Source organism: Halictus rubicundus, chromosome 2 (genome assembly GCF_050948215.1).
Source record: "Halictus rubicundus isolate RS-2024b chromosome 2, iyHalRubi1_principal, whole genome shotgun sequence".
Taxonomy (NCBI): Eukaryota; Metazoa; Arthropoda; class Insecta; order Hymenoptera; family Halictidae; genus Halictus; species Halictus rubicundus.
In genome coordinates this window covers 9,520,628-9,543,931 of record NC_135150.1, presented here as the reverse complement: position 1 = coordinate 9,543,931, position 23,304 = coordinate 9,520,628, and the positions used below count along the sequence as shown (strand labels likewise).

At 37.2% G+C, this 23,304-nt stretch overlaps 1 protein-coding gene across 4 annotated transcripts in view; it reads right to left on the bottom strand.

The window, feature by feature from the left end:
• Skd (mediator complex subunit skuld) overlaps positions 1-23,304 on the bottom strand; it is a 57,124-nt gene that overhangs the window by 9,077 nt on the left and 24,743 nt on the right. For 3 of the 4 annotated variants that reach the window (XM_076805055.1, XM_076805056.1, XM_076805057.1), the window contains exons 2-10: positions 20,707-21,040; positions 9,445-9,613; positions 9,185-9,330; positions 7,170-7,599; positions 6,066-6,215; positions 4,374-4,941; positions 4,083-4,289; positions 2,068-3,777; positions 1,661-1,997 (exon numbers count right to left, since the gene is read on the bottom strand). In XM_076805055.1, the coding sequence (XP_076661170.1) occupies positions 1,661-1,997; positions 2,068-3,777; positions 4,083-4,289; positions 4,374-4,941; positions 6,066-6,215; positions 7,170-7,599; positions 9,185-9,330; positions 9,445-9,613; positions 20,707-21,040 (4,051 nt within the window). The remainder of the gene's footprint in view (positions 1-1,660; positions 1,998-2,067; positions 3,778-4,082; positions 4,290-4,373; positions 4,942-6,065; positions 6,216-7,169; positions 7,600-9,184; positions 9,331-9,444; positions 9,614-20,706; positions 21,041-23,304) is intronic. The other variant, XM_076805065.1, reaches the window with a different exon arrangement.

Sequence of the window (23,304 nt, the reverse complement as noted above, 5' to 3'; positions counted from 1 at the left end):
CAATCTTAAAGCATTTATTAATCTTAAAGCATTTGGAGTAGCAAAAATGATGATTCAGGGCCTGAGCATCTCAACTGTTCCAAATCCCACTGAGAGAGGCTTCGGTTTGAAGTTCTGCTACATTTACTACTTCATTATTCAGGACGTTTAACAATAGGTGAAGGAAAATTGAAGGTGCGATTCTTAACACATTGACTGTCGACCGTAGTTTGTTGGTTTTGTCTCCAGCGTTGGAGTGAAATTGTTCATATTAAAATCACATCACATAAATATATTTGCATGCATGTATATTTGAGTTTATAATACTAAAAATGAAAATATTGACATGTTCGCATGTACATTTATCATTTTTAGTCACTATTCTAACATTAAGTGCAGTTACAAAATTATAAACGTTATTGACGTCACCATGGCGTCGCACAGCGTTCGATCCGGTGGACTAAAGTAAAGAATTCGAAGTGTAAAATCTAAGAAGTCTTGAATCCCGAAATATAGTCTTTTAAACTGCCCACAGTTTTTGTTGAATATACCCATTTGTTGTTGATATTTAAACTTGTCTGACATAACTTACCATTGGCCGATAATTTTTTTTCTTTAATCTGACTTTTATAGCTGAATTCAGTACTATAGAACCTTTAAAACAAGTAAACAATTTACATAAAATATCTATCATTATGACTTTTTAAGAAAGTATGAAAGTATACCTTCCTGATTTTTTGTATACTACTGCTAGACACATTAAACTTCAGATTACAATCAGATTTATTTGCTCGAAGTGAAAATATTCACTAAAATTGTCATTACAACGCTCTCTTTCCCGGCGCTGCTACCACGCGTAACAATATTTAATAATGGATACATCAAGCGAAGAATTTGTCAATTTTTACAACCAATCGTCAGAAGCAACAAAATCCGCGTTTGACTGATAAAACTAAAAATTATTATTTTATATAACTGTTTACAAGATACAAAAAATCTTTCTGATATTTACTTTCCATACAAGTACATGTAAGAATTATATAAATTGCTTAATTGTAAAAGAGTAATAAACATTTTTTTACAAAAATTTTACTTTGGAGAGAAGCCATTTTTGTCTATTCTCCTATATGATCGTCTCGACTTTTCACACATATCTGATAAACTGACAAAAAATTGTTCAAACAAAAATTTCTCAGTAATTACGCGACAACAAATTGCAATAAAAGGAATTCATAAGAAACTTTATTTAATAAAAAATTAAGAATATTTAAACTTTTTGAATAAAATTGTATTTTTTTAAATCAATTGATAGATCTTCATATGCTCTTTAAAAAAGTATTGGGGGTCTTAGATCGAAAATGAATTAGTTTAGGAGTTATTAATTTTGTCCCGAAATCTTCTATAGCTATGTTCTATACTATATTCTATAGCATCCAAAAACACTGTGCATCGTTGGAAAGTTCAGTACCGGTCAGCAGTGACCACCATGGTAGTCACGTGTTAACGCACTGATTGTAGTTATTTACAACTACTAAACGGAGTCGAAACCAACCACCATATTTTTCTTTTCTCGATTTTCACTTTATATTGTCATAGGGAATCGTTCCCCAACTATTCTTTCACCTTTCGCAGAACAACCCGTATATTCACCTTCAAGAATACATGTAGCATTAAAACCTACCAACGGATTCAGGTTTATTTGTCATTACGTCAGGCGTGGCTGGCATTGTGTCAGTAACAGGGATAGTTGTTTGCTGCTGTTGCTTGTTGGTCGCTTGCGAATCTCCAGGATCTAACAGACTTCGGTCTTGTATAACCTGCGTTAAATATGGGGCTAATCGGTGGTTGCAGACTTGAGCATATAGCCGCAACAGCTCTCCCAATTGATTCTCGCCTAATAATTTAAACCAGTCGTCTATCTGCTGTTTGGTTTGTTTTTGCACGGATGATTTACCAACTCGAAGAATACCATCGCGAAGTGCCTTCGAAATGGGCGTATGCCTTCCCAGCCGACAGATCTGAAAAAAAATACGTCGCGTTAGATACTGAAATAAAACAACAAACATTGCGATAGGATAAGATGCTTACTTCGTACGTGGTCGATAATTCGCGGAAAAATGATTTCACTTTACTGACGACGCAATCGTTATCCGGCGCTACCACTACGTAAGCGACATCCCTAGATCCAGCGTACGGTTCCAGAAGCAGTTTCTCCCAGTAACTCAGTGCATAAGGTGACAAAGATAGCCAATCTCGATCGTAACCGACAACCAACGCAGGTATTGGCTGAGGTTCACAGCGATCGTCGGTTCCACGACCAGCCAAACGATGAAACTGCCTCCAGGTGAGAGGACCAGCGACGGTGTACGGTGCTTCCCACATTCGAGTGGTACATTTCCGTTGTACCGCATCTTGCAGGAGCGGCTGTAGCGCTCTCATCATCCTAACAATATCACCGCTACACTGAGGACCCCTCGCTCGGAGGAATACCCACCGATGCACACCGTTCACGCGATTAGTCCTTTCGTTGTGCGTACCGTCGATTTTACCCTGATCGAGAGCCGCCAGCGACACTTCGTTTCCATCGTTAAACTCCAACATATTCACTGTGGGCGCGAGCATCGAGTTCTTCATTGTCGCGTAAATCCTAGACGCTCTGTACAGACTACTCGCGGAGCTCTGCACGATCAAACACTGTTCCCTCAGCAACTCCAACACGTTCGGTGGTATCACGTCCAAGCCTTCCGATGGTTTGCCTCCTCCGCATGCCACAGCAACCAAAGACACTTTTTTCTTTTCCGCCGGATCTTCTGCTATACCGGTGATCTCCATTTCGTCCTCATAAAACAAACCCGCTCGATGGGCTAATCGTCGGTTCACTACCGCGCTAAACCCGCAGCTACATCTGATCTGATCGTCATCTTGGAACAGAGCCCCACCTGACCACGAGTGCGTCAGGTAAACTCCTGCATCGGCACCTTTGATATTGCCGACCACTTTTGGACCTGCATTACACACGCAGAGACTGCAACTGTCGAAATTGTGATCGCGAAAGATGTTTAGCGCAGTATCGCCTAATAAAATGTTCACTATAAGAGAGTTCGATTCTGGAGCGCGCGTAGGTCCCGGAGTGTCTGCTTCAATACTATTCAGGTTTTTGTTAAGATATGAAGAAGTTGTGGATGTTGCTGGACTCGGCTGATCGTATGGTGGTGGTGGTGGTCTACCAGAAATAGTCGCCGAGCGATAGGGTGCTCCCAATGGCGCTGGGCTAGGTGGGCAGGGTTGCTGTTGAACCGATCCAGGTCTAGTGGGTGGGAGCGGTTTCTCTGTATTGTTCGGTGCTGGATTGCACTGCCAGGAAGGTCTGTATACGCAGTGCGATGGCAGTGTAACAGGTGGTAAAGATTGGCTGGGCAAATTCGTGAGAGGAGCATACTTGGAAGAACCAACCATCTTACAAATTTGTGTAGGCTTGAACACGTAGGACCAATCGTCGATTGGTTCTTCTTGAGGGGATCCCATGTTTGGATAGATATCAGGAAGATGCCTGAGTGGTCGTTGAGGTACAGAAAGTTCTGTCTGGTCCATTAAAGGGTCGTTCAACTGACAAGGTGAAGCGACCGGATTATGCTCTAGGGATGGTGGTGTCGGAAACATTTTCGAAAGTTCTTCTGGTCGTAAAACGCCTACTCCACGATTATTATGTCTGTTATTGGCATCCGCCCTGGTTTCGTCATGTAGTCCACCGGATCTGTTTGACTCCGGCGGGGTTTGTACTTGAAGCTGGTTCAAATTCTGATTCGAAAAAAGAAACACTATGTGATTTATCCTATCGACAGAAAATAATCATTAAAGCTTAACCGTTTCAATGCCACGCAACGTAATCGCACTGTTCAGATTTCATGTCGAATAGTGAATGCCACGGTGTTTGCTCGCGATGTTCAATTAGTAGTGCGAAAACTGCGAAAATCATTCAGAAAACGGCGCGATCGCACTGCTTGGCACTTGTCGACAGAGACACAGAACAGCGCTGCTGGGAACCATTCGACATGGGTTTTCAAATGATCTCTGGCACTAAAACGGTTGAAGGCAATACGTACAGTTTCATCGCTAGAAGTATCAGGATCAGAGTTATCAAAGATTTGATCTAAATCTTTGTAGGATGCTTGAAGACCCTCGCTGGTAAATAAAGATCCTGGTTTGGTAGGATCATCTCTTTGTCGCCTAAGTCCATCGACACCTGTGCTGTTTTCTTCACCTGTGGCATCAAATTCGTAAGGATCTGTTCTTCTTCCGACGCAATCCCCCTGTTAACAATCACATATGATTTATGTGCAAAGGATCAATCGATAATATATGTCACGAGAAGATAATAATAAATGACAACTTACAACATTCACATTTGGTTCCTGCTTTATTTCTAATTTTGGAATCTGTGACTGAGAAACCTGGGAATTCATTGGTGGATACAAAGTATTGCTCCGCACATTGACTGGACTACTATTAGATTCCTTAAAACGTTTCACAGGATGATTCAGCCATGCTTCTTGCATCGAGTAATCATAGAGCCAAGGTAATGACTGTTCATTTTCTAAATACATATCCTCACATTCTCTGGAGACTAAGACTGGTCGTTTTAAAGTTGGCCCAGGAGCTGGACTATGCACTTGATTATTGCATGCAGAGGAGGTTGACTTCGGACCTTGAGATGGGGTTAACGGTGGGGCAGTGTTTGTATGACTGGGTGGTGGCTGAGGACTCAGAGTGGGCATTGTAGGCTCAGCTGGTGGAACGGATGCTGGCTCGGAATGTGGAGTTGGAAGAGGTGAAGGTGCTGGGGAACCTGGCGAGCCAACAGATGGAACTGGTAGACAATCCCCTCCAGTTGGTGGTCCCCTCGAATAAGAGGGAGGTCCACCTGGTGGTGTACTCGGTGCCTCTGTTCTATTCAGTATAGACCTGTTCAAGACAAACATAAAATTATTGATTCGATTCCGTAATTAAAGCATTGCAATTTTCATTGTACTAGGAAATACAGGTGGAGGCATCTTAACGTTAAACATCTTTCTGTACATTTCTATCATCTATCTTAATCTAGAAATGTCTCTACCTCTTTCCACTAGTACAATGATCTTAATTTAATGAACAAAACTAACACTGATAAGCTGAAAAATGCTAAATAGAAAGAAGATGAGGATAAAAACCATAATATACATAAACACTACATTTACAGAGTACATGCTGATTCTATAATACCAATGATTCATGCAAAGTATACCTTTAGAAGCATAGAACATTGAGATGTGAAAGGAGAAAATGTATTGACTACTAATGTTTATAAGACATGTTATTACAATCGCGACTTTGTTAACAGTTTAGAATACAAATATAATTATGAAATTTTTTTTCATTCATACTTATGATCTATCAGTGCATGAATAACTGTTTACCAGATACATGTAAACATACTTACTATAGTACATTAATAAGCACACATACACAATGGATACCACCTTTAAAAGTGTACGTATACAGTCGGGGACAAAATTAAGTGAACACCCTTTAAAAACTAATAACTTTTTTGAAATTTGCGTTTCTCGTTATTTAGTAAACTAATTCTTCTAACGCGTTAAAAAAAAACTCAAGTCGCTTGGTCCAATTTTAGAAAAGTAATTAATTTTCAAAGAACGTCCACTTAATTTTGTCGCCGACTATATATAAAATACTCATATTGACTGCATTTCTCTAATGGCAACAAAAAAAAAAATGGACGTAGAGTCATCTTTTCCTCATATGTGTATAATTTGTCAATAATCTCAGACCTAATCCGCACCATCCTTCCCCTCTCCAAGAAAAAAAATATGAAAAAAAAACTACGCAATGATATTTGATTAATGCGATATACGTGCATCTAATTTAGTTACTGGAATGTCAGATAAGTAGCGCAGCTTTAAAAAGCAATGTGAATTAAAGGATGACGTTATGGCATCATAACGATCACATGAAGTTGGCATTATTGTGGTGATTTATTAAGATATGAGAGAAATGGTTCTCCAGTTGATATCGGGGCAGAGATTACCCACCTGGGGGCATTAGCAGGGACAGAGGGACAAGCATCCCACTGGGTGGTAGAGCGTCGATGAAATGGTACGACCCTCCGTCCACCTTTATCTACTCTCTCCCTCTGAACCTGAGAGGAGGCCAAGCTCTTCCAACCCCCGGGGGTCGTATACCTGCAACCGATGTATTTAACATCTTGTTTTCTCCTATATATTCTTGTAATCTGTAATCGCTAATAGCTTATCTAATCTTGAAACTTTATTTATGTTCGTAAACTATCATTATATTTTCTTGTTCCTCTTGATGGGAATACCAAAGTTCTTTTTTGTTGTGATAATTTCAAGTGAATGCATTGATCGTAATGGCTAATCATTTTCACGCCATTAATGTAATTTCATCATGGACTTACCATGTACTTTCCACAATAAATATGACATTCTTTACGTAATGGAAATGTTTAAAATAGGATAGTTCCATTGCACAAAACAAAGAACTAATTTGAAAGAAACAATCGCATTTGAGCCATCCTCAAAAAACAAAAAAAGGAAAAAAAAATGGAAAAACTAAGTTTACATGCACATGTTGCGACAGCCATTTAATTAAATTACTACTTATATACTGAAATAATTGAGACCTACGTTTCGTATAACTGTGCCATAACATGCAGACAGAACCAATAATAATGGTGAATAATACTATCTTAAACGTTATCAGATAAACATAGAATGCAGTTGAAAGAAATAATTTACTGCTACAATGAATAAATGTGCAAAGGAAATACAACTTTGACAAATAATAATAATAATAATAATAATAATAATGAGTACATTCTTTGCATAGTACTAGAATAAATTGGATCAATCTGACAGTTCCATTCTGGGTACTGTTACTGCATTGTTTTCTTATTTTCAGGTGCGGTTTAGAATTCTCTTTCCATGTATAGAGTTATAGTTGAGAATTACACAGGAATTAGAGGTGTACGAGAATCAGACAATTTTGCAATGTCCACCTCGAACAGGAATTCATGCGTGAAATATTCAGAATTATAGATTCTTCGTAGCACTTTGGTGGAAGTACAATGCAGTAAAAGTTTGTAGAGAATGTCGTTGTTGCAAAAGGCTACTCACTTTGAACAGGTACAGGAAGACTTTTGTGTTGGATCAATGAAGCTCCAGGTTCCTTGTTCGATGGAAGATTCTGTTTTGGAAGCAGAGATCGGTGAACTCGAAGTACATTCTGCCCATACGCGTTCCGGCAGTTCCGTAGCTGCTCGTAATTCCTGCTGACCCAGGAGCGGATGCTCGCAGCTAGCAGGACTGCTCGGCGGAGAAAGCGGAGTTTCGGGTGGAGTGTCGTCCATATCAGTGACCAAGACATAACAGGAAGGATATCGCATGCGTACACCACCAACAAGTACTTCCACCAAAGGTGGAAGTCCTGCTTCGATGTTGTTGCAATTGATTGGATAGAAATGTTTCCATTCTTCGAGAAGCTGACTATCTGTTCGTCCCACTGGACCGGTTAATGTCCCTGCTAGCCCATACGGAGCTAGAATCACTGCATGCGGACAGATACTTGGTAAATGAGTGCTGCAATTGCATTAAATTTAGTAACAGAAAATTTACTGATGAAACAGATTGGAACAGACCCGTGTCATGTGCTTCTCTGTACGCTTTTCTAGAACTAGGATATACAGGGGTTACATACGCTGGAAAAAAATATCGATTTTTCAAATACAAGTTTATAGAAATATACTACTGTCGGAGCATTCTCTTTAAAACTTTGTAAATATGGAGATTTGATGTAACTTTCAGAAATTGCTATTAAAATGTACTTTCAAATGATAAAAAAATAATAAAAAGAATTTTAAAAAATAACACTGTCCTTTCAGTTCCTAGGTGTATGTAACCCCTTAACCTGTTATCCAGAGATATACAAATGTATGCAGCATTTGTATTCAAATTTATCTCTGACAATAGCTTTTCTTATCGAGTTATCTGAAGATTCTGGCCTTAAATTATACTCCCTTTGCCCCATATTATCGTATACATTTGGATTTTATTTTTGTCTCAAATTATGGTACGTAATACATAACCTTCCCTATGAATTTTATAAATCAACTTTCTTAATAAGACTACTTATAAAACTAGAGCTATCGAGCACTGAACATGATTGATATTGTATTGCTTTTTTTTATCATATGTACTTGACGGAACATACCTATTAAAAGATTTCTCACGAGAACAAGTTCATAACTTCAATAATTGAGTAGAAACTTCGAATAAGGGTCTACGTTGTATATAAGTACGTGCAACGTAGACTTTTTTTCGAGGTTTCTACTTAATTGTTGAAGAAAAATTCAGAAATGTGTCATTTTGATCCATCTGGTGGTTCCAGTGCTAATGTTTTCAACTATTACAGGCTGCATTGAAAGTTACACGCTACACTTTAATCATACAGCTAATCGCCGTTTGCATTTAAGTATTTCTTTATTTATGTGTTTCAACTTGCTGAAACTTGTATCGCAAGAAGCAATATCTTCTTGAACAATATTAGCCACATTAACTTCTCACTAGACGATGTTTTAATTTTATTGCAAAGAAATGATAAGATATGCTATACAATAAGTCTACCCAAATATAAGCTGATAAAAAAATCATATTTTCCCCGAGGCATGTTTTTCAGAAATATATGCTGTAACTTGAGACAGTGGGAGCATATAATATCCTTAATAAGATCAATTAAAATACATAGTTTTCATAACACATTAAGTCGTCTGAAATCATTTTCATAACCACAGTGTCGACATAAGATGCCATCCGGTTAACAGGTCAAATATTTTGAAAGCTGAGACAGAAGCATAAATCGTTTCAACCATCACTCTGCATAGGAACTGTTGTCAAATTGGAAAACGAGTAATGAAGAATTCGAAGTTGCTGTATGAGGTACGAGAACTTTTAGAAATTTATGAAACTCAATGCGAACGGTTCTGTTCTATTACATCGTTCTCATGCATCACGACTTGTTGTCATAAGTGAACCGAAACGTATACATGGTGTGTGACTAGTTCCATCATGTCTCATCGAGTCGACGCTTACGGGCTTGCACAGTGAAGTGTTAAGTGAATGTTTCGAATGGCTACCTTTAACCCCAGATTGGGAAGTTTGGGTACGTTGCAAGCAAGCTCTGGTGAGATGTCGTACAGCAGGATGCTGCCTAACATCCACACTAGCGCATACAGTGCTCTCTCCATGGACGAAGAATGCAAACGAGAACGACAGGTGACAACTGCAAATAAAAAGGTAACTCGCTTAGAACGAAGCGCAAAGAACAACGGTGAAAGAATGCATAAATAGGAGAAGAATAGAGAGAAAGAAAAGAGAAAACAATGCAAGATCTTACCTACTGCAACGGTGTTTCTCGAAGCCATCGTAAGGTTGTACGAACCACTTTCCTAAGCGAATAAAATCACGCGACAGCAAGCACCGTTCGATCAAGTTATGCAGAGCCTTGAAAAGTAGTGACCGGCACTCATACGATAATCCGCTTTCCCAAGAACCCTGTTCACTTTCTGCAATTACAATCGATTACGATTAATTAATTAATTATTCATTCGGGGGAACAAGTTTCGGGGATGCGCGCGAGGATTCTTGCGTGCCAATTTCATTCGATATTTCGATTATACTTTCGTTCCAATGGGATTCTCTTCCCGCGGAAGAGCAGCATAGATTTTCTGTTAGTTTCCCGCGATCTACTTCCACGGGCGAATCGAGGCGATGCTCGTTCTCGTGAAAGTAACGCGATTTGCGTGCGACACAACCGCCGCGACGCGCGACGGCCAGCGAAAAAAAAATTCCTTCTTTTGTCTTTCGGGAAATCTCAATCCCCAGTTTTCCGTCCCTTTCGTCCCCCACCCTGCCTGCTCTGCACCAGTGTTCGACAAGCTGGTTAACGGTTTACCATTCGGCTCCGCGATCGGTGCACTCCTCGCGATTCACAATAGAGGATCCTCGCGTTGCAATGCACCGAGTTGCAGAGTCCAAGTACACGGTTCAGCGACCCCGCGAAGAGAGAAACACGGTCTCGCTGGCGTCACCGCTTCGCGCACCTTCTTTCTACGAAACGGAAGCACGCGGAATTTTCGCCGCGACCTTTTTTTTCAGCCGATCTAACGTCTAGTTACAGGCCGAGCTTCTGTTCCGCGGCACCGCAGTTTTAACGCTGTTTAGTCGCGATCGCGACACGCTTCTCCAGAGCCTCTCGACGAGAACTTCCGGGAGTTGTTTATAAATGAAACATGCTCGAATTTAGAGAATTGGCGAAACATTTATTGGAAATTATGGTACGATCGGTGGATTTACGGTGGATCCAAAAAGTATTCGAACATAAAATTTGTGATTCTCGAGAATTTCGAAATTTAACCTGTCGCAATTTCGAAAAGATAATCGTACAGCAATAAACTTGCACTCATATTGTCATATCTACAGATTTCATATTGAAGCTTGAAAGCGACCACCCTGAAAATTAATTTAATAATAAGCTATCGCCATCAACACTATCTCCAATTTTGTCATATTTTCAGCTAAGCTGCGTCGTTGTTAAACAATATAAAAACCAATTTCCTCGACGAAGTTATACTTGACTTTTCTCAATTTTCACTCTTTTTCTTATTCGCAAGTTTGCAGAAGGTTTTCCTGAATATTGAAATATTTAACATTGCATAATATACGGAAAGAAGAGAGAAAAATCGAATACAACTTAGTTTCTCGTAAACAAATGTCGATAAAATTGGTTTTTATTTTATTTTTTAACTATGACGTATCCTAACTAAAGATATGACAAAATTGGAGACAGTGTTGATGACAATACCTCATTATTAAATTGATTTCCAGGGTGATCGCTCTTAAGCTTCAATATGAAATCTGTATTTTTTTTTTAAGGTTTTTCACTTTTTACAACCAGAGTTCGCAACTAAAAAATCGGAAAAAATTCTCGAATATGTTGTTCAATGTGCAAAATGTGTCAGATTTTTTTCAGAATTTTCAGATGTGATTAAATGGGGAAAATGGGGCAAAAACTGGGCTTTCCGTTGCTCCCCGTAACTACCCTTACAGATTAGGTATAGGGTTCTGTCTTGGTAAGCTATCGAACGAGCCATTTCCGGTCAAAATCGGCTGAAGGCCAGTTTTGACTACTATTATTTTGTAAAACACTTCGGAACACTTCAAACAGAATTCACTAAATAAAAATGTTATGCCTTTCTTTAATCAATATTTGAGCATTGAAGTAAATTTAAACATAATGTACGGCAAGGGGTAATTGCAAGTATACTAAACAGGGGCTATAAGCTGTAAGAGACAGCAACGGAGGCCGTACAAAGTAATAAAACTAACAAAATGTTTGAATATCAAAATTGTAATTACAAAAATGTAGAATTAAACTTATTTTTGTCCACCCAGTTTCTTTACTCGTTTCATTGTTTTAAATAAACTATCAATTTTCTATCTCCTTTTGGAGTTGTATCGCTTCCACTATTTTAAAAGATATAGATATTTATAAAAAATTCAATATTTATCAAAAATTTCCACCTCTTCAGAAATTAGACGAAATACTTCAATTGAATCCTCATGCACTGCTCAAAGCGATTCTTATTTAATTGTACTTATTTAATTGTGTTACTTATTTAATTGTAATTTTTTCTTGCTGAAGGATATATAAATTTATTTATTACTAACCGTTCGTATACATTGCACGCAAGTTAAAAACTATAAACTTATCGAAAAGTTTATTAACACGAACGTTAGTTGGTCATGAGTGAAATATTTGAAACAATACTTGACTTTTAATTTCTATTTGTCAGTTTACTCAAATTACCCGGAAAGTAGGCTTATGACATATTGTCTTGATGTAATGGGATATATTAAAAAATAAACCAAACTAATATCTTCAATTGTCAAGTTAAAAATGGCCGTTTAGTGGTGCTTGATATAAACGATGCATGGATAGTTCGAAATGTTTGGCACAGTTCAAAGCTTAAACTTGATTTGCAACCTTGAAATATGTGATCGAACCCCATTTCGTCGTAATTATATCCTAATACCCTAATATTCGGTTTTTGATAAACGCCTTTTAATAAACCAGAAGTGGGTCAACATTTGTCCTAATCGTTCTGACATAATTTCACATATGGAATCATATGAGCAAACACATACATACAGGTATAAAAGATAAAATTCATCAGCCTACGAAATAGCTAGAGTAACTAAAAATTTCAAACATATTTCTCTCGTTTTATCTTCCACTTTTATCTTCCAAATGCATTGACAACCCTGTTGTTCGTGTATTATTTTCCATCTACAACTCGAAGTACAAAATTTGTTTTGTTCAATATCTACCGTAGTAAAACCACTTGCTGCTTAGAAATTATGTAAGTATATTGTCATTTCAATTGTAAAATACGATATACTCCAACTGTTATTATTCAACAATACTTCTTGCCGAAAACTGTATAGTAAAAGTGGGTACACAGATTTACTATTTCCCGCGTGCAATAGTCACCAAAGAAAAGGTTTTAATCTGTCGGTGATGTAAATTTTATAACTCATTTATAGTTTAATGAATATAGTTAGGTTTTTTTATGAAGAGGGGTGAAATAAAAATGTATAAGGAACAATAATAATAATTGTTAATAATATGAATAAGTAACGTTAATATGCCGGCCAAGGGGACAGCGCAACACTAAATTTAATAAGTTCTCGTATTTATATTCGAGGATTAATAAACATTCAATATTCTACGCAGATATAATTCTTACATCATGGGGATAGGCGAACTGACTAAGATCGTGTAATTCCGTTCGGCTTAGATCAAGACTTTATAGTACTATCTTCAGCCGGGCTTAGAATTGTTCGCAATCGATGTTACGTCTGCGTGAGATCGGCCGTTAACTGGTGCGCTCTATAAAGTCACGTATGTACTTGCGGTTGTCAAAGCATCAGAAACAACGCGCAAAGATTTTCTTTCAGAAAGAGTAATTTGCTTCTTCGTATCGCTCAGAAAAGAAGAAAAAGGAAACAAAGAAAAGATATGCTTCAATGCATTTGTCATGCAAAGTGTAATTGCACATTGTCCAGAGAGTATTAGTGCACGACACGTGCCATCTCTCACACACGACTTGACTTTGTACGAGTGTGTATAAATTACTGTATTCAACTTATAGCCCAGTTATACCTTCAGTTATACCCCATTTCATTACAATCAAATTTAATCCTCCACTTGGTATAAAAAATAGTTAATTCCAAATAATAACATGGTATTCTCGAGACTAGAGGGTCTACGACAATGATTTTTAAAAAATTTGTGTGTTTTTCATCTAGGAATATAGTCATATAAAAAGATTTCAGAAAAAATTTTTATGTAAACAATATTTAAAAAATTCATCTTTTTTGGGAAATTATCGATATGATGATTGCAGATAATAAAAAAATTTGTGTCAAATATTTTTCAACAAACTATATCCTGTATAAATTTCATTAAAATCAGCGTGTTACACTTGGGTGACGTCCCTTGTCAGTGTAACAATTTATAAATATTTCTTAGTTGTCCGTAAATGTATGGTACGTTTGATACAGTGTCAGATTCGTAATGGCTTTTTTATTTCCTTAAATTACTTGAAAATGCAGCTGCTTGCTTATTGCTCCAGCCCCTTTAATTATATTTTAGAATATATCAACAGGTGAGTTAAAGCAGCTTGCTCGGATGTTCAATAGAGTGGCTCATATTCATTCTTAATGAACATTTGAAATGCGTTCTTATTATTCTTTTAAGCAGTAGAGACCAAAAGATGTGTATTTTTTGTTTCGAACTTCAGAAGCTTATTTTTATTCAATTTCACATTGTATTTAAAAAAAAAAAAAATAGTTCTCTAGATTCATAATAGAAAGTAGACATTTTTTCAGCCTTCATTGATGAAAAATGATAAAGATAAACCCCTTGCATTACTATTTATTTTGTGGTTATAGTGATTAGAAATTCTTTATCGTTCAGAATTTCATAGAAAAAAAAGAGAAAGTTTATATTTATTGTAGACCTATGTTTTCTCCTATATATCGACTATCAACAAAATGAAATTTTATTTCGGTTTAAAGGTGATTAATAACACACATATTTATTAGACTCTATTCAGAATCTTCATCAGAAGTCTGACTCAATATTGTAGGGCAAGGGGTTAATTTTCGAAATTGCAAGAATTATTTATTTTCGAAAACTGTTCATCATACAGAAAAGAGTAATACAACATAAAATGTGTTGTGTGCACATCTACAAGTTTTATTTGGTATATTGTTTGACATAATCAATAATTTAGGAAACGATCAAAACACCCTAATTTGGTGAGAATGTAATTATTTTAATGTGCAAGAGTTTAGGGCAAGTTTCCCGGATATTTGAAGCAGCTTCAATTTTCTCGATTAATTGGAATTATTCTTCTGTGAAAAAATTCAAAAATCGAAAATAAGAGCCACCCTAAAATAATCTTACGTATCCTTGGAAACTGTGAATTCTTTATCTTACTTCTGCCGATCTTTAATACATAACTAAAAAAATATTGGGACAACTACACGTATTGGGCAAATGAGAAATGGAGTTGCCAATTGTAGGCAGTCACTTGAAAAGCTAGGGCGATTGCTTATCACTTGAGTGGAAGTGAAATTCGCGTGGCAGGGTGCATTTGGGGTGTTGGAGTTAAACGTTACGCACGCATGGCGGGTTCGTTGTTTATGGGGTCGAATCTGAATGTTCGTGACATGGGTATTGTTACAAACAAGGGTCCTCATTTGACTAGAGATTACCGATTATAATGAAACTTGGCACACATAGAAACAATCTAAAAATATTCGGCACATATTTTCTTACAGTTTATCCTTATTTCTAGAAGGTGAGAATACCTTCCAAAAGGTCTACCTAGCAGGATAATCAGGGGTAATTAATCCCATGTCATTTTTTGTCAGCCAAATGTTCTTTACTTGAAACACTATTCTGTAAAATTTCAAATCCTAAGCCTAAACTTTACCTTTTATATTCTCAGTTATTCCTTAAGATATTTAGATGAAAGGAAAGTGAAAATAAAGGTACAAACTAGCTTTATTTGGAATATTTTTTCTGAATTTTAAATTAGTTATCAAGGGTTGAAGAAAATTATTTATTTTTGGGGATAGATTTGCAAACAACCCTTCGAGTGTCCACCTTTAAAAGAATCAGGAATAATGTTCTGTCATGTAACTATTATGTGTAAAAGTTCCAAGATGATCAGATTGGTGGAACATTGTTAAATAATATAAAAATGTTATGTTACAACTGCAGAACAGCTACCTACCCTCCGATTTCGATGATTTTTGGATATTTTGTAAAAATCGAGCTGAATGTAAGCTGGCTTATAAGGGAGCATATTCAGTTGATATAAGCCGATTTTGATGAAACTAGATATAGTTCTTTGAAAAATATTTGACACGTGTTTTTTTATCGGCAACCATCCACTACGAAGGGGTGAAAACAGCCCTCAAAGTTGGGGGTCAAAACCACATTTTTGAGATATCTCGCTAAACAGAGCTCAAAAAAATTAAACTTTTTTAAATTGTTGTTTTCTAATGGGAAATGTAGTCACGCAAGAAAATTTGATTTTTTTGCTGTTTCTCTTATTTATTGTTAGTTCATTTTAGTGTAAACTCGGGTGTGTGATCTTTGATCCAAAGTAGCGGATACATGTTTTAGTATTTCTCCTTTTTGCCATTTAACAATAATTATGCATAATGAAAAATAGTTTTGTACCTGGCGTGCAGAGGAAGAAATTCTGGCTCGTTTTGTAGAAGTATAAGCATTTAACATAGCGTGTACAGTATTCTGAACACTGGGTTATATGTCGTTTATTGTTTTATCAGTAGCTAAAGAAGATGGCGCAGGTAGCAGTCGTTGGGCCTTCGGTCAAAATAAACCTGGAGCCTTTTTAAACTATGGATCCTTAAGATAATCGACATTGCATATTTCCTCGTTGTACATGGTAGCTCTGAAAAAGGGTGATGGAAAATGCCGGATACTATAGTTTTACTTCGATCATTTACAGCATTTGAAACAGAAACGAATATTTTCAAGGATTTCTATTGGTTACGAGGGTAAAAGAGGGGGAAATGTAAAGTAGTCTTAAGAATGTATAAATATGGCTTTGCTACGTGTACTATTAATCCTTCTGCGTTACGGTTTGAGTTGTGTGAGACTTCTTTATCAAAGCAACGTGCATATTAAGAACTTAAGGCTATTGCTTTCGTAAGACAGTGCCACATACCAAATAATTTCTGACGATAATCAAGGTAAACATACGATAATCACATTATTTTTACTTTTCCTGATTGTTTAGTTTTAGATTAGTTTTTACAAATATGAAAGTCAATCCGATGAATCCACAGCAACAATAACAAGAAAACACTCCCAAATGGGTAGGAAATTGAACTGGCACACAATATTATAGACCTAATTGATAGGTATAGACAAGCAGGGTACATGGATTTGGAAAGGTAAGAAGAATTAATGTTCGACGACCTAACGGACGAACCGACTTCCCTTAATGTTCCCGAAGACAAAGATGATTTGGAACAAAGAGTTTCAATTATCTTATAGATCCACAGCTTAAGGGTCAACAGGCCCAACGACCGGTGAAATTCGCAGACGAATTGCCTATTACAGTCGGTACCCTTACACCGCCACGCCGCGATGAATAGCAACGCGTCACGCTGCTACCTGCACCACCTCCTTTAGCTACTAATAAAACAATAAACGACATATAACCCAGTGGTATTGTTCAAAATACTGTACACGCCTATGTCAAATTCTTATACTTCTATAAAACAAGCCAGAATTTCTTCCTCTGCACGCCAGGTACAAAACTATCTTTCATTATGCATAATGATGGTTAAATGGCAAAAAGAAAAAAATCCTAAAACATGTATCCGCTACTTTGGATCAAAGATCACACACCCGAGTTTACATTAAAATGAACTAACAATAGATAAGAGAAACTGCAAAAAAATCAAATTTTTAACCCTTTGCACTCGGCGCTACTTTAATTCTGAAACTAAATTTTTCTTCCGTCTTAGAATATTTTCATTTTATTCATACGAAACTGATCCGATTTCCACATATAATATTTAAATGTTTAGTAATCTATTAAATACAAATTTTGTAATGTAACAAATATTTTGTAATATTCTTTGTAATTTCGTTGAAATAATTGCCACAACAATTTCTAGTGTCACTACTCGAGTGTTAAGGGTTAATATATTGTCTAAACAAAAAACTTTTGTCAAAATTTTCTTGCGTGACTACATTTCCCATTAAAAAACAAAATTTTTTGACCTCTGGTTTCCGAGATATCTCAAAAAATGTGGTTTTGAGGGCTGTTTTCACCCTTTTAAAGTGGATGGTTGCCGATAAAAAAGAAACACGTGTAAAATATTTTTCGAAGAACTATATTTCACATAAGTTTCATAAAAATCGGTTTGTATCAGCTGAATATATTCCCTTGTTAGCTTCCGAGATATTTGCGAAAAACTATCTTACTCACTTATTCGTATGTGACACCGTATGTTAGTATTGGTGGCCAGTTCAGGAACAAGCATATTGCGAGATTAAAGGTCCCGAGCACAACTGCATATATGCGAGACTGCAAGAAATGTTAATTGTAAGACTGTAAAAAATAAAAATTCTCCAAGTTCTTTGTAAGGAACAGAAGTGAAATGAAAATGCATTTCCTCTTTCAGTAATTTTAGTAAGTCGAAAATTATGTAGCAACATTGTTACATTCGGCCTTTTGCCATACTTTTGTATTTAACCAATCCATTTTTGACATAAATACATAACATCCGCAGTCTAATTATAACAAACACTTCTTGCAGTCGCGCATATGTAGTTGTGCACGGAACCTTTAATCTCACTCGATCCCCGTGTCTAAGCAGAGGATAAGTCCGGCGCCCGACCACCAATGCTAACGCGTGCACTGCCACAGATGCATAAGTACAGACAAAATTCACTATAGCAGTACATATCGACAGCTCTTCCTGAATATCTCGGAAACTGAGCGAGACCGCCATTAATATACAAAGGAAAGACTTGTTCAAAATGTTGAAATTTATGACATATCAAAGAATCATCGAAACCGGAGGGCAGGTAGCTGCTCTGCAATTGCACCTTGAAAAATCCATTGAGATACATCCATATGTCACTAACGACTGCAACATATCCAAATTTGAATAAAAGCCGAAAACGGTATTCTGAAAAGGGTCCGATTTCGCGTTGAATAAGTCCAAACGGTTATATCGATCCGTCAAATACACCCCGCGCCAAAACTATAAGAATAAAAGGAAATGAACTAAAACTGTATTTTAGTAAGAATTTTTTCTTCCTTTACTACTGATGTTATTGTTTACAACGTATAGTAACACTTCATACTATTCTACGCCTTTCTTAAAGCTATGGTTCAAAGAACTTCAATAATACGTGAATCTACGCTATGGCAGCGTACAACTATACGACAACTATAAGACATGTAACACTTTCTAAAAAGAATCAAATCAGAAATTTTATTTTACTTGATATTAATAATGTGTACTGCCATCTTTATTTTGTACAACCTGCTGCATTTTTTTCGGGAGTGATTTGTATTACTTGTTATTGTTTACTGCTTTATACATTTCCATTTTTCTTCCACGCACGTTATCAAATCTCCGACGGTATTAAATTGTTTCCCTTTTGGATATACAAAATTGCTTCCCTTTTATATACTTCGAAAGCACTCTTTAAAAATGAATAACTTTTTTAAAATTGAACAAAACGGTTTGGGTTTTTTGAGATGTTACAAGGATTAGTTTACTAGTTAATCGTGTAAATAATTTCTTTCAAGTTGATATTGATTGCGAATAAAAAATAAAGGTCACAATTTTTAACAAAAGTTAATATTAGTCTTTCATGATATCCCGTTGCTACCCAAATCATTATGTAACGACTACCCAATTGTCGCTTCTGCAGAGTGATTCCTTTCTTTCGCAGGCCATGAAAGTAATAACTAAGTTAGACAGTGTGGATCATCCAAATTGAAGTGTTTCTTTTTTTGCCGGGAAAGATCACCTTTTTTACGCCAACGTATTCGTTGTTATGCAAACTTTAATCGGGCCTCTTCATAGCGATTTGTTACTAGTGGTTTCTTTATCATTTTACACCCCTTTAGATGGTTATAATTCTTTCTTACCTTTTAAACTATCCTAACGCTACAGTTTGCTGCAAGCTCAGCGGCTACAGTACATAATCTCTCCGTAAATGTCGTATCGTTGAATCTGCCGTACGACAGTTTTATATAGTAGAGATGCTACATTCTGTGTAGCGTGCTGAACGTAGAGAAGGATTGCGATTGAAAGAGAAAGAGGGACTGAGGTTCGGCAAACATCAGAGGACTCATGCCAGCTGAGCCATTTAAATTCAAAAATTAAAATTCCTTATTTTTGGTTTTTCGTCAATAAAACTATAATCGCACACAAACAAATATGACTGTAACATATCTTGTTTGGTGTCATTTTAATCGAAAAAAAAACCAGACGAGTACGATGGTAAAAGTTTTATTGACGAAAAAACAAAAATAAGGAATTTTAATTTTTGAATTTAAAAGGCTCAGCTGGCATGAGCCCTTTGATGTTTGCTAAAATTGTTAAGTTTCGGACTTAATAATTGCGGTAAAAGTGCAACAAGTAATCATAATCATAATTATATCGTGTTTGGCGTCATTTTAATTAGAAAAATGAGACGAATACGATGGTAAAAGTTTTATAACAAAAAGAAGACAAAAAATTAGAAAAGGTACAATCTTTTGTTTCGTTTGCATTAGTGTGAGTTTCACCGACACTCGATCCCTTGGATAAAATTTGGACAGTTACGGTAGAGACCTTTGCGTCAGTTATGGAGAGAATACTATATCTGCCTGGCAGTTAATGAAGAATTATACGCAGCCTTTTGATTGAGACTTTTGGAGAACCTTTTTGGTTGTTTTCTTTTTACCGTAATTAGCATAATTTGTTAAGTAGTTGTAAATCGCACTACGGGTTCCTTCGTAATATTTTTGCAATACCATTTACTAAATAATATTATCTATTCAATTTCCAATAAGCCGATTTCAATCTCATTTAGCATTTTTTCCCCGAGGCATCTTTCACTATTTATAAATTACACTATTTAACTACCTAATCGCGTAGCTCAATAACTATTCAACACCGAAAATGCATCATAAACTATTCGATTTGCCTGTGTAATAGACCGTCTTCTAGTTTTGTCGCAACGACGAGAGCGTATTTACGTTTCTCATTGAAATTCTTGGAGCCGTAGCTTTAAGTAAGGCGCAGAACTGTGTAGGGTGTTACTGTACGACGTAAAGAATGACGTAAGGAACGACGGAAGAAGAAAATTCTTACTCGACCACAATTTTCCCTTAATTTTCGTATGTGTCTTATAGATTTGTCGCGGGATGTAGGTTGTCAAAGTTTGCAAAGGTTCCTGAGACACCGTGTATGTATAGGAAAGGTAGAGTGAATAGTGTAAAATGGTAGCGGATCGGTTGCAAGGTGGATTACTCACCGCACGCAATCAGTTCCGGTGACACGATACCGGAGAGATCAGGTTCCTCGCCGTACCAGAAAATCCAGAGTTCCTTAGCGGCGGTGAGGGAGAGGGGTGGCGGCGCGGGGGAGGGTGCGATGCCCAGGTCGAAGATGCCAGCTCCGGTCGCAGAGGCGGTTGCCGGGCCGGAGGTGGCCGGCGTCGCGGCGACCCGCCGCCACACGCAGAGAATGTCACCCGCGAGGCACCGCGAGAAGCTCGAGAGCACCGGGTCCTCGAGGGGAGTGCCACCGAAGCCGCCGGCCACTTCGCCCCACACGAGTTTCCTCCATTTGATGCCGCAGAGGTCCGTCTACCATATCAAACCATTTTCATATTACTTCCAACTGAAATTGCCATATTTTAGAAAATCAGACATTAGAGACTAGCTTTGTGAACGGGGCTTCTATCGTCATCGTCTACCCTCTCCTGCTGCGTCGTAACAATGCTTAACAATAACAGTAAGCCGCCGAGTGTATACTCCTCAACACTTGTGTAAGGTGAATATATAAAGGATAGATAGCCAGAATTAATAGTCAACGTTTAATCGAAGGATGTGAAGAACGAATAAATAAATGTATAGATAGGGGTTTGCTTGTGATTCTTAACAAAGTTTTTCATTTGTATGCCGACTGTGTATTGGGTCGTTGCATATGAAACGACTGATATCTGAATTTTATGAAGTGAATTCAGAAAGAAATACTATTATTATCTAAAGGTTGATTATACAGGCTTATGTAATAGTAAATGAACGCGCTGTCGGTCAATGATAGAAAAAGCTGAAAAGTAGAGACGGCCATCTCATAAATGAAGGAGGTGGACGAGTAAAAGATTGAATTTTTACCGTAGTACAATCGAAAAACTCTTCATTTCTTTTTAGAGAATATGAAAATTACAATGACGCTTGCTCTAATCAATAAGTTTTATTTAAAGTTACTGTAAAGAATCCGACATTTCATATGCAACAACCTAATAATATTCGACTCCTATTTGACTTGCGACTCGACTAACTCGGATGTGTGGCCCTTCATTATACCGGGTGTTTCCGAAATCGCGATACAAGCGGCTGGATAGAGATTCTATGCAGAAACAAGTCCGAAAATAGGAGTAACATCTTTTCATTTTCGAGTAAATCTAGTTTGAGAATTTAGCGAATATGCGCGCGAGTATGCCTTCTATTCGACTTGTTTTTGCATGTAGAATCGCCACCCGGCTGCTTGCTCCACCATTTCGGAAACACCCTGTACGAGGAATGTGATCGAGGGGCACCATTATCAGCCAATATTCGAATTCTGTCTTAACCTGTGAGCAGTTACTTAGAAATGTAAAGGAATCATCCCTTTGACTGCGGTGGGATCGAAATTGAACCAAAGAAGTGACCTCAAAAAGTACCGGGCCCAAGAGTGGTCACGCGCTTAGCGAACCTTCGATTATCCTGTGTCATGTCCAGAGATTTGCGACACGTAATTCGTTTTTTAATTGAAAGCCTGAACCCTAAAAGCGCCTGTATTCATGAAAATCTACCGTAACAAATACAATGTTTTCTCGATATATATCCACAACAATGACCAGAGACATATATCATCCAGGAGATACTATTCTTTGATCCACACCGAACATAGAAAAGGACAGCGAAGCTCTAGAGGCCTCGATCGCCGAGGAGTGTAAACATACATGTCTACACGATGCATGTCCAAAACACGGGTCTGGCAGAACCAATTATCGTCTAGAATATTATTCTACTCTTTGACACACATCCCCGCGGTAGTGGGGATAGTTCTGAAACTTTTATCGGGCAGATATTTGGGACATATATCGAGAAAGGACTGTAACTTCTAGTAGCTCGACTCCAATACTAATAAAAAGAAACCTGAAAATACAGCGTGTACGAAATTTTCCAAAAATAGCGTATTTCTGTTGCACGTGTCGTAAACCTCACAAAATGCAATTTCTAAAGACGATGCATCCGCGTCGTATAATTTGCCTTTCCTTTTCTCGCTCCTCTCTCTCTCTTTCTCTCTCTCTCTCTCTCTCTCTCTCTCTCTCTCTCTCTCTCTCTCTCTTTCTCTCCTTTTTCGTGTCAGAAATGACCAAACTCGAAGCGCAAACAGGTTTATTGAACTGAACACGTCAAGTGCCGAGTATCTCGAAGGTAGATTAAGGATAGAATAAAATTAGGTCTATTATGGAAATGTTAAGGACTGTATTTGTGTGGACTGAGAAATGATTTATATGTATATCTTGTTAAATACGTGTTCTTTATAAGGCGGATGTACGAGATGTAAACCGAGCCCATCTTCTGGCTGGGAAGGCTGCGATTAAATAAATCTAAAGCGCTGAATATCAGCCCCAAAAATTCCAACAAAGTCAAAGTGATTTGATAAATGTAACCCGAAACTAGAATGTTCAAATTTCTATCATAGTGGCTGCTACTTCGGCCCTTTTGCATTCTAAAAATATTAATGAAATCTGGTATATTCGAATATTCCTATCACGATAAAATCGAATTTTTGAATTTGGTCAAAAATTAGTGTCACCCATATGTGATGTGGCATTTAACGCGTTAATCCCTTGAAA